The 12,821-nt window shown below is 39.5% G+C and overlaps 1 protein-coding gene across 1 annotated transcript in view; it reads right to left on the minus strand.

Moving 5' to 3' along the window:
* Positions 1 to 2,989: 2,989 nt before the first annotated feature.
* The window catches only part of LOC117593886, a 53,909-nt gene continuing 44,077 nt past the window's right edge, over positions 2,990 to 12,821 (minus strand). Inside the window, exons 2-6 of the mRNA XM_034290435.1 lie at positions 10,077 to 10,112; positions 9,597 to 9,881; positions 3,978 to 4,238; positions 3,176 to 3,423; positions 2,990 to 3,019 (exon numbers count right to left, since the gene is read on the minus strand). Coding sequence (XP_034146326.1) covers positions 2,990 to 3,019; positions 3,176 to 3,423; positions 3,978 to 4,238; positions 9,597 to 9,881; positions 10,077 to 10,112 — 860 coding nt within the window. The remainder of the gene's footprint in view (positions 3,020 to 3,175; positions 3,424 to 3,977; positions 4,239 to 9,596; positions 9,882 to 10,076; positions 10,113 to 12,821) is intronic.

Raw genomic sequence — 12,821 nt, forward strand, 5'->3', positions numbered from 1 at the left:
GCATCTGCAAACTTATCCTGAGAAAAAGCATTTTTAAACCAAGCTAAATGCAGCTGGTCTGCTGTGTTTGTTTTATTGGAAGTAGTAACTTTTGAGTAATAGTGCTAGCTGTCTATTTAATTTGAACAAACAACTAGCTTGGTTAGCCATGCTAGATTTGTCTCGGGTCTATTTCTTGACTAACTACACAATGCTCATAGCAACTCAAATTAATTTTTAAACAACCACAGTGCAAATCAAACAAATCACCTGCTGTCTTGGGTAGTAATGCTAGAATGGTGTCAGAATAATTTTCTTGAGGAAGGATGAAATGGTATGAAGGAATGTATCAAATGAATGTTTTCAAAATATGTCACAAAATCATTTTTACACCTTTCTTGTAGGATTATTTTTGGTAAACTACCTTTAATCCTGGCTATGTTGACCTATGGTACAATTGTAGCAGAGCCATGATAAAAATGTGTTTATCACGCCATAATGTGCACAAATTCTTTAAAATACAACCATTCAATATGGATTAAAGGCACAGAGGAATATATAGAGAGGAATGTCCAGTTTTACCTTTCTTCTTTTTGGCATTCACCTTCTTTTCAAGGTTAATTTCAGCATATGTCACATCAGTAGCTACAGATGGTGCTGCTGACAATGACATCCAAACAACAAATGAACACAGTAGTGTAATTTATCTGTCTGACGGTCAACTTGTGGAATGGATCCCACCTGTAGTTTTACCTTCTTTCACTTCAGTCTGAATTGTCTCTTGGATTGGTTGGCTTTGATGAGTAACTATTTCTTATGGAATACATTTTCAGACTGTATACATAAATATACAGTATTTATAAAATGTATTGTACAGTTGATAGTCACCGTTCTTTGTCTTGTCCAACTTTAATTGAATCTGGGCATACGTCCCATCACCTGACCCAGGAGCAGAAACACCAGCAGAATCTGATACATAACACACTGTCAGGGCTGCATAAGGATGAGGAACAGGAGACGTGGAGTCATTTGGGACAAATGTTTTATATTCTTTTATCCGCAGAAGCACTAACATACGCTCACGATAGGTGAGACAATAACACACAAAGACAGGGGAACCAGAGGGAACATATTGTCATGGTTCAAGGAGGGAGACGGAGGCAAGCGCAGAGATCGAGGCGTATTTAATGAATGAAAATAAATGGCAAACAAAAAGCGTGTGCAATGCACAACAATACACTGTCAGGAGTCATGAACACAGACCGTAACAGGTATTAACACACAGACAAACACAATGACCAACAAGGACTGGGAGAAAATGGCTGAACTAAATACACGAGCTAATGAGGAAAACAGAAACAGGTGGGGGCTAAACACAGGTGAAAGGAATAAACCAAATAACTGAAACAAGAACAGGAAAGACCATAGAAGGACAAGACAAGGACACACAGAAAACATGAAGCGGAACGGTCCCTTCAGGCTGGGAACGTCACAAATATAAACTGGGGGGAATGATGAGGATGAGAACCAGGTGACCTAAACAAGACAACAGGTGAGATGAATAGATGAGACGGGCGGTGGTGTCAGAAGACCGGTGACGTCGAACGCTGGAGCCTGTCTGCTGCAGGGGGAGGTGAAGCAGCAGAGGATGCAGTCGTCACACACACATAGAAACGCTCAGTTAATATATTTTATCAAACAATAAATAAAGAATGGCAACAACCATATATGTATGATTATATGATACACATTTAGATTTGTCTGACTTTTAACTTGATGTGTTAAAAATGAGTCCTACAGAAATACTCATTTAATCAAACTTTACAACCTCAACCATAATATAATATATTGTGGGTTTCTACCCATTCCTACTAAAAACATAGAATTAGAGTACCATTATCATTGTTGTCTGTGTGAATGATCATATGGGGGATGTTAGCACCCCCTGTGGGTAAAATAGGGACAAAGTTTAGTTGGATGTACTGTAACATACAGGTCATTTCTGTTTTGAACAATTGTCTCATGAATATAGCAATGGTAAAAGTCTCACCTTTTCTGATTTTATGCCGACACAAAAGGACCAGGATGATCGTCAGTAGAACACCAGCAAAAACCAGACGCACAACCACTCCTACTAGGACTGATGTAGAGGATACAGGAACTACAACAGGAGAGAGAACAAAAGGACAGACTCTGGTTAAAGTAAATGGAGATGAATAATACAAATAGAATGCGCACATTCCTGCAGATGGTTGCAGAATATATATTATTTGAGTTTAGATGAACTGCAGAGCCTATCCTTGTTAACAAAACATTACAAATCACTGGCTACCACTGATGCAAAGATACTGTGATCATAATAATGTTGTCACCTCTCACTGTCACCCAGCTTTCAGATGATTCTATTTCATCAGATTTACATTTATAGAAGCCTTCATCTGACTTCATCACTGCAGAGATTGTCATCTCTCCTGTGGTTTCATTCCTGATCAGTACTCCATCTCTGTAAAAGTCCACCTTAGAATTAGTGCATCTTTGATTTCTACATTTACAGCGCAGAGTTAAAGAGTCTCCTTCATTAACAAGATGGGCAGGGCTCTCCAGGATCACATCACCATCTGTGAAAAATATGTAAAGAATAGTAAATCTGGAACCATCACTGACCATGGGTCAAGGTCTTATGGATATGTATTTAATTCGATACAATCAGTTCAACACATTGAAATGTAAACCATTATTCAATGTTGTCCAATGGACCTACCAGACACTGTGATGTTGACAGCATTACTGTACTGTCCTGATCCAGACTCACACCAGTACACTCCACTGTCCCATGTGACTGTGGAGGTGATGGTACATGTGGACCCTGTTATTGATCCCCAGTTAGAGGAACACCCTGACTCCACTCCTGTCTCTGTGTATCTCATCAGTCTCCATCCAGTAGAGTTCCCCTTCAGATCACAGATCAGTGAGAGAGACTTTGATGTAAAGTGTTGAGTTCTGTTGGGACTTATTCTGACAGACACTGAAGACTGCAGATCTGAACAAAGAGAGACAAGTCAAACTTAAAGTTACATATGAGGGTGGTTTAATTGTCGTGAAATCTATTTTGAATATAATTACCTCCTGACCAGAGAAACTGAGGTTGACTGTAGTCTGTGTAATAGACTGGGTCTCCTCTCCCAGCTCTACACACATATCCTCCTGTGTCAGTAGGACCAGCAGAACTCAGAGTGTAAGACTCTTCAGTAGTCCCATATCCAGATAGGGGCTCTACAGAGTAGGACTTGTCCAATAGAGAGGGTAACCCAGCTCTGTAGGGAACAGTCTTGTACCAGGAGAACCTCCAGCCTGTAGACGATTCTTTAAATTCACAGTTCAGAGTCACTGAGTCTCCAGGGTTCATCCACTGAGGAGCGAAACTCAGGACAGCCTTAGGTTGATCTGTGATGAGACAGAGGACAGGTTACAAACATTCCATCTTAGAAAGTGTTCTAGTTAATTGTAGGTAGATAATCATAAGTACTTTAGTCAAGTGTTCCCTCCAGAATTCATGACTATTCATGGGGTAGGAGGGAGAAAGCGTTGACACATTCTTCTTATGCACTATTCATTGACAACATCCCAACTGCACCAGAGTCAGTTGTTACAAGTGTCTGTGCACTGCGGACACACTTCGCACCATTCTTCTGCAATTGGGTCAGCCCCAAGGTCTTACGCTGCTATATTATTGTGCTGGGGGAGTAGGGTCAGTTCTCCTTCTCCACTATAAATCTTTTCTCTGTCTGTCCCAGTAAAACCTCCACCCACAAGACTCTACAGTACAGGTCAGTGTCACACTGTCTCCTGTCAATATATCCTTTTTGTTTGAACTCAGTGTGGCCTTCGGTTGATTAGCTGTTAGAGTTTAAATAGGTTTGAGTGGATAACTCAATCACTACTATGAATGAAACAAAAACACAGTGAAAATAAGCTCGTAATATTAATAGTGAACTCACCAGTGACACTGATGGGGAGGGAAACACTGCGTTGTGACGACTGGGGACGATCTGTTCTTCTCCCCTGACACTGGTACTGACTCACCTGGTCAGACAGAGTGGTGATGGTTTTAGAAGGTGAACCAGGACTCAGTAGTTGTTTATTTCTGTACCACCAGTATGTCCAGTCTGTGTAGTCTGATATGTCACACTGCAGAGTAACAGTCTCTCCAGAATAGAGGAGACCATGAGGAGAGACACTCACTGAGGCTGTTGGTAGAGCTGTAGAAACCACAAACCACAAACAGTTCAAGAACATTTATTTCTCATCCATTCTGGGCTACAAATGTCAGTAAAGTAGGGCAGAGTGGGATGAGATCCAGCAAAGAGTTATTTGAGACTGACTTTGTTTCTTGTGAACTTCTGAAAACTCATCTTTTATTAAAATATATAAAAGTTTCCACCATCCTTTTTAAACGTTGTTTAATGCTTCATGTTTCGTTCCAGCACTACTTTTGTCCAAGACAAATTCATTGATTAGAATGCTTTTATTACTAAAGGAAAAATGTTACCCTCCATTTGAATAGCCAAAATTATTCTGTTAAATGGGCCATATGTAATATTTTTACTCTACTACAAGCATAAAAACAAGATATCATCTGCATTTAATGTTCTTAGTTATTGTGTCAAATATTTTCTATAAAATAGTTTGCAGTGTCTGCGATATTCCCCATGTATTCTTTCTCACCAGTCATTATATCAGTTTGCATTTACTTGTAGTCTCCTCATACTCACTTTAAACACTCACAGTATTATACCCCACACTAAACCATCCTGGACTAGTTAATTCTATCCCCCCACACTAAACCATCCTGGACTAGTTGGTACTATCCCCCACACTAAACCACCCTGGACTAGTTAGTACTATCCCCCACACTAAACCATCCTGGACTATTTAATACTATCCCCCCACACTAAACCATCCTGGACTATTTAATACTATCCCCCCACACTAAACCATCCTGGACTAGATAATACTATCCCCCCACACTAAACCACCCTGGACTAGTTAATACTATCCCCCCACAATAAACCTTCCTGGACTAGTTAATACTATTCCCCCACACTAAACCGCCCTGGACTAGTTAATACTATTCCCCCACACTAAACCGCCCTGGACTAGTTAATAATATCCCCCACACTAAACCGCCCTGGACTAGTTAATACTATTGTTTTGTTTGGTAAGTGAAGGGGAGAAGAAAAGTTGTGTTGTTGTTAAATTGTTAACATGTCTTGTTAACATTAGATGCAGGATTCTACACTGTACCCCTTTAACATGTATCCTGTCTGCCAGGATGAAACATCAGGTCATGATTTCAATGTGGTCATTTGTTTTTCACACCATTGCTATTGATAGCTATTTCTTTTTTTGTTCTTTCTGATATAAAGGTGACTCCCACCTAAACTAGCAACTGACTTTCCCCCATGTGACATGGACAATAAAGAACTCAGCTAAACTTTATCATCCTCGTTGTAAAACTATAACATTACTCTATACATCAGTTAGAGACTAAACTCCAATATGAGATCCTAAACCTAAGATGAAGGTGCATCCTTGTAGGTGTGTCTTGATCTAATGTCAGTGTTTCGATCCCAGGTTTAATGCATTATGACTGACATGAGATAACAGGCCCTGACCAGGACAATGTTAAAACTCTATAAGTACTAAATATTTAGGTGGTCAAGTTGTGTTAAGATGCAGCTGAAATACTATTTGAAGAGTCCCGATAGTCCACCTGGTGTTGTTGTTGTGACACTGAGGTGTGTAAATAACAACATGTTAGGCTGATTACTTAGGGCTTTTCTTTCTGTGTGGAACAGTCATTAATGTCATTATTAGCATGATTTCTGCACCCACTCTTTTCCCACTTCTTTATTTTCATAATGCATATTCTCACACTCAATCACAAGCTCACACACAAAAACACAAGAACCCAGGCAGGGCTTGTTCAGCTGGGCCGCAATACAAAGTGTTGTTGCCCTCCTGAGATTCAAACCCGGTTTGCCCACGTGAAAGGAAGTGTGTTTAACCACTACGCCATCAAGTTTGAATATTTGTTTAGACACCCTTAAACTTTGTGTTGAACAGAGTAACATTTCTTATTAAGTTTTCCTCCAGCACAAATAGCATCTATAAACTGTATTACTTTCGCCACTGGCCATTTTAACAGCTTATTAGCCTTTCGTGAATGACTGATACAATAACTACTGTATCAATATAGGTGACTATAACTGATTTGTAGAATCCATCAGAAATAGTTGCAATACTGTATAATAGTAAACAGTTTTAGTTGAGGATTACTATAACGTTGCTACTGAATAATGTAACCAGCTAAGTTTTGGTCTATCCTGACCCAAAAAGCATGTTTGATGCATACAAGAAATAGTCAGAATATAACTGTAAACAGTCTTATTGTGGCCCGCAACCATGATGAATTAATAACAACTTCCTCACTGGATTTGAACTCGGGTCTCCCACATGAGTGGCACTGTCCTTAACCACGACGCCAAAGCACTATGTGGTTTACCAGTCACTAGACACCATTCAGCATTGTGTTAAACTGACTAACTGCCTAACATTCTGAACCAATTGTCATCACACTTGTAATGTGGCGCACACTCCTCAGAATGAGGCTTCTCAAACTACCCATATCTGTTTGTAATTTCAAAATGGTGAACTATCGTCTTCAGGTAAAGATAGCAGAGCTACAGGCTCGGCTTCAGACGCAAATGTCAGGCAGGGATTATGTTAGTGTAGAAACTGAAAAAACAGTTTCTGTGCCACCAGGAAGAAACGTGTTGTTAGCCCCCCGGCACAGCTCCTGCAGCCTGGCAACAACTTTCTCTTGATCGCTGGGAAGAAATGCCGCCGACCAGTTAAACCTGGGTCGCTGCTAGAGCCGAAAGAGATTTTCTTGGTTTCCCCCACTGGAGTCGGAGTCAAGGCCTGAGCCTTGAAAACGTTAGTCATCTGTGATTCCATAAACCGCTGTATTAGACTAAAGAATCAACCAGCGATCGTACCGGGGGGCCATCGACGTAGCCACAAATTAGGACTGTGGTCAACATAGACGATTCTTGAAAATACTCAGTCAAACTAGCCGTTTGTATTGTAGTGATGTGAAGTGTTCTATTTGAACAAATGTTTTCAGTGAACTGGGTGTACTGAATTACTGCTCTAGAAGTTTCGTTCAATCAGTGAATCACTTTTGCAAAAGAGAATTAATTAGAATGGAAACTCTTTCATCACCAATGCTAAACACTTGTCAGATGTCACAATCCACTGAAGAACTATATTTTTTTTAAATAATTGTGGAAGCCAATATGTTAACCTCGTCTTAGAGGTCTTTATTGGCTCTGAAGTAAATCTGAGCCGACCTGTATCTCTGAACTTCCTATCGAATACAGTTGGATCCTATACAATTAACGTTTACTTTTCACATTCTTTTGTTATAATTCATCTGGTCAAATACATGGTTTAGCCTACATTTCATTTTTAGAAAGTTTTCTCTAATTTAAAACATAGGGACTAATGCATCTTTCTCCAAAAAGTGCCATCTTGTCTTACACTAAATTGTGCGCTTTAATTTATATACAGTAGGCTGCTTAAGCACACCCGTTAAATGACTTCTCACACAGTCAGCCGCAGTGGATATCATGCGTTTGCGAATATTATATTTGAAATGTAATATCTTCGAATTTTATAAACATAGTGCTATTATAGCAAACAACAAGGTCCCACCATGATCTATAGATGGACTTAACAGCTTGGACAAAAATATTAAGTCAATCAGTGATTCAAATTATTTGAATCTTTTCAAAGAACTGTACTGAATGATTCAGGCCACTTTAATGATTCGGAATGTCCATTACTAAAAAAACTATACCATTATATATGTGGGAGCGCTCTAAAACCAGTTGAAACCAGAAGGTCTTGCTCAATAGCCTGAATATTAAGAATTTCGAGAGAAATAAATACATTCAACATTTCTCAAGATGTGATGTAATAAGATTGATTGTTTACTGATCAGATCTGGACATCTTTTTAGAAGAAATATAAATGTCCTGTTGGGGATTCTATTGCATTAATTTTATTTGATGCTGAACCACAGACTAATTTGTAACTATTACTCATTCATTTCACTTGATTTGTGTTCAGTCAGATCTCCTCTACGCACAACACATATAGAGACATTTCACTAAATGACTTTGGAGAAGTTAATATTTAAATATATAATGAATCTCTACAGAGATGTTGCTGCAACACTAAAAGCCACATAAAAGGCTAAATTACTATAATTAGTTAATTAATCCACTTCTGTTAAGAAGGGTCTCCTTTATAAGTACAACACAAAGAATTTCTAATGTAGCATTTAGGAGAAATGTTCATATAAAAGGTATAATGCATATCCATGGAGATGTGGATGCTTTCACACTTAAAGCTACATTAAAGGCACTATTTCTATATTACTTAATGGATACACATGATTTCTGTTAAGGAAGGTCTCCTTTATAATGTATGTACACCACATATAAAGTATTTTTACTGTCATTTTTGAGAAGATTGAATTTAAACGTATAGTGCTTCTCTACATCAAGGAGACATGGATGCTGCCAGACTTAAAGCTAAATTACAGGCTCAATTCCAATAATTAGTTGATCTTTCTACTTGTTTTGAGTAAAGGTAGGTCCCCTCTATTTGTGCACCACATATAGAGAATTCATACTGTATCATTGTTGAGAAATGTATGTAATGCATCTCTATGGCAACTTTAATGTAGCTAAATTTAAAGCTAAACTATATGCTCAAATCCCATAATTAGTTAACAATTCTACATGATATGAGTAAAGGTAGGTCCCTTCTATGTGTACATAGCATATAAAGACATTTTACCATAGTATTTTGGATACATTTACATTGAAAGTTATAAGGTGTCTCTATGGAAATGTGAATGCTGCTACATTTAAAGCTACAGAAAACGGTCAAATCCCATAATTAGTTAATGAATCGACTTGGTTTGACTCAAAGTTGGTCCCCTCTATATGTACACCACATATAGAGCAATTTTTTCATGTAGCAACGTTACTGTTGTTTGCTCCTTGGGATTTCAGGCTGGGTGTTTTGTAAAAGCACTTTGTGACAACTGCTTAAAACTGAACCATTCCTACCCCTCAATGTGAATAGTCTATCTGTCTGACAAAAACACAGACCTAACTCATCATTTACAGTGATACTGACAGGTTGACTGATGGAGGTAGATTTGGGTCTGGAGTCTCTCTCTCCCTGACACCAGTAGAGACCCTGGTCAGACTCAGCAGCTCTACTGATGGTGAGGGTGTCTCCTGTTACTGTGTGTATGTCAGACTGGGATACTACAGTATCATTACTGTCTTTCTACCACTTGTATCTCCAGTAAGTTTCAGACTCCACAAAAGAGGTTAATACAAGTGTCTCTTCATGGTACACAGGGTTTGGAGTCATTTTCATTGTAGCTTTGGGCACGGCTGCAAAAACATAACGAAAAGGGTCCCCTTGTGATTACGGAGAAGGTAAAATGAAGGAGAAATTATATTACTTACCTGTCACGGTCAGCCTGACTCTATTACTCCACATAGAATAGTGTTGATTATGTCTGTTTCTACCCAGACATGTGTAATCACCACTGACAGACAAATCAGTAGCATTGATCTGGTGTTTATTCTCCGTACTGGTGAAGTCGGTATATCCATTATTAAATGTCCGTCTCCATGTGTAGGTCCAGTCAGTGACGTCTCCCTCCTGTATGTTACATATCATAGTGACAGACTCTCCCATGAATATCTGGGGCCAGTTGGGCTGGAGGGTCAGAACAGCAGCAGGTATCCCTACACAGACACAGTGGATAGAATATTATATTACCATACACATTTTACAGAAGCAAGGTTTCATATGTTTGGTTCACACATACACAACTGAATTGCCTATTTCATACAAAGCACACGAGGAAGGAAAAGCAGTATCAGAGACCAAGAAGATAAAGGTTGAAGAGATGGAGTGAATTAATGAAGAACTACCATTACCTTGAGAGTGACCACAGTAGATTAGGGTATTCAACACTACAACAAAGACAAATTGCATCATTACAGTACACTAGTAATGTAATTAATGTAAACTGTGCTGCAGTAATAGAGTACTAATATTAACCTTAGTGAACTTGGTGTTCATAACAAACATTCAAACACAAATACAAAGTCAGTACTCACAGAGTAGAACACAGGGCCAGGTGTGATCCATTCTGTCTTGGTGATGAGTAACTCTCTCTGAACAACGGTCCTCCTCACAAACCCCTTTACTTCCTATTTGATAAGTATGGTTTGATCACACTTCTTCACACAGAAAAAAAGGGAACGTTTCTAGATTCTAGAGAAGAAAGAGTGAAAAATATTTTTGACTTCCTGTGAACGAATACAAATGGATATTCGGTTTATCATGTAAACACATTTCCTTATAACAAAGTGTATATTCACAATAACCTCACATCAGGGAGCTCATTTCTCAAGTGTGCATATGCGAACATATATGTAAACCATTCATGCAATAATTATGCTGCAAAATGCGTGAGTTATCAATATGAATGTTTTGCTTGTGAGTGATATCTATGATATTTAATGTCATTTAAAACCACATCAGTGAATTTGCAATGGTAACAATACAAAGACATTTATAATTTATTTCAATATGTTGGCCTTAAACCATCTGCGATTTATTTTACGAGTCAGAAAAAAAGGAAACATTGGAAAATTGGCCAATGATAAATGAGTGCAAAACGAAGGGTTTCATGCAATGGCACCTGTCAGTGGGTGGGATACATTAGGCAGCAAGTGAACATTCTGTTCTCAAAGTTCATGTGTTAGAAGCAGGAAAAAGCAGAAAAAAAGTGTAAGGATCTGAGCGACTTTGACCAGTCGGGCCAAATTGTGATAGCTAGATGACTGGGTCAGACCATCTCCAAAACTCTGGGGTGTTCCAGGTCTGCAGTGGTCAGTTCCTATCAAAAGTGGTCCATGGAAGGAAAAGCGGTGAACCGGCGACAGGGTCACAGGCAGTCAAGGCTCATTGATGCAGATGGGGAGAGAAGGCTGGCCTGTGTGGTCCGATGCGACAGACGAGCTACTGTACCTCAAACTGCTGCAAAAGTGAATGCTGGAACTGATAGAAACGTGTCAGAAGTCACAGTGCATCGCAGTTTGTTGTGTATGGGGTTATGTAGATGCAGACCAGTCAGGATGCCCATGCTGACCCCTGTACTGCCGAACGTGCCTACAATGGATGGACCTTCATGTGGATTTTACTTTGACACGGATCACTTACCCGAGCATTGTTGCAGACCATGTGCATCCTTTCATGGCAGTGGTATTCCCTGATGACATTAACCTCATTCAGCAGGATAACTGCAGGATAATGCGCCCTGCCACAAAACAAAAAATGGTTCAGGAATGATTTGAGGAACCCAATGAGTTCAAGGTGTTGACTTGGCCTCCAAATGACCCATATCTCAATCCAATCGAGCATCTGTGGGATGTGTTGGACAAACAGGTCCAATCCATGGAGGCCCCACCTCGCAACTTACATGACTTAAATGATCTGTTGCTAACGTCTTGGTGCCAGATAACACAACACACCTTCAGAGGTCTAGTGGAGTCCATGCCTCGATGGGTCTGGGTTGTTTTGGGGGACCTACACAATATTAGGCAGGTGGTCATAATGTTATGGCTGATCGGTGTACATTAAATATAGAAATGCAACAGACGACAAGGCATAGGCTGTGCCCAGCTGTTACACCAAGGGCCGGTTTAGCAGAATCAGATTAAGCCTAATAATCTGTGTCTGTGAAACCGGCCCCAAGAGTCCAAGTTAACCTCAAATAAACAACTTACAAATAAAGACATTTGTTGGTGTTTGTTATCAGGCCTAGGATCTGCTTAGTAAACTTACCCAGTTACCCAGTCGTTAAGGAAGTCACACTACAGGGCTCTGAAAATACCACCTCTTTCAGCTTGACAGTTAAACTATGAGGGGAGGATGTTTGGTGTCACTTGTTGAACAGTCTGATGGTTGCGGTTTTAAAGTGTGGTTCCTAGCTACTGGCCACTGCTCTGGTTAATTGTCACAGAGATTCTCAGACACCAGTAGATTGGCCACTTGCTATGTTCTAAAGTCGCTCTAGATAATATCATTTTACTAATGATTTAAATACAAAGGAAGGGGGAGACAGGGAGACTGAGGAAGAAAATTCAACTCTACTGTTGTTTGCTCCTTGGGGTTTAAGGCCGGGTGTCTCTGTAAAGCACTTTGTGACAACTGCTGTTGTAAAAAGGGCTTTATAAATACATTTGATTGATTGATTGATTTGAAAAGATACAGTATGATAACAATGTTTTGCTCCTTAACATTTCACTATTATGTGGGTCTTTAACGTAATCAATTCAAAATGAAAAACGCTTGTTACAAATAACCTTTACGTTTAACAATGAAGGTTAATTTAGGATTAAGGTTAAGCATGACAGTACTGTTAGGGTTAGGAATAAGGTTAGGTTTAGGTTACTGTCAAGGTTAGGCATCACAGTAATGAGGTTATGGTTAGGATGAAGGTAAAGGGTAAGGTTACAAAGACAGAAAAGCCTGTCTAACCACAGTTCCACAAGGGAAAAACATGTGCGCCTCTCTCCGGAATTGAACTCGCAATCTTCTGACTAAAAGTCACTGGCACAACACCCGAGAAAAGCCACTCTAACTATTAATACGCTGGTGGTTGCCTTCCGATG

The sequence above is a fragment of the Esox lucius genome, chromosome 24 (genome assembly GCF_011004845.1).
Source record: "Esox lucius isolate fEsoLuc1 chromosome 24, fEsoLuc1.pri, whole genome shotgun sequence".
NCBI classification, from domain to species: domain Eukaryota; kingdom Metazoa; phylum Chordata; class Actinopteri; order Esociformes; family Esocidae; genus Esox; species Esox lucius.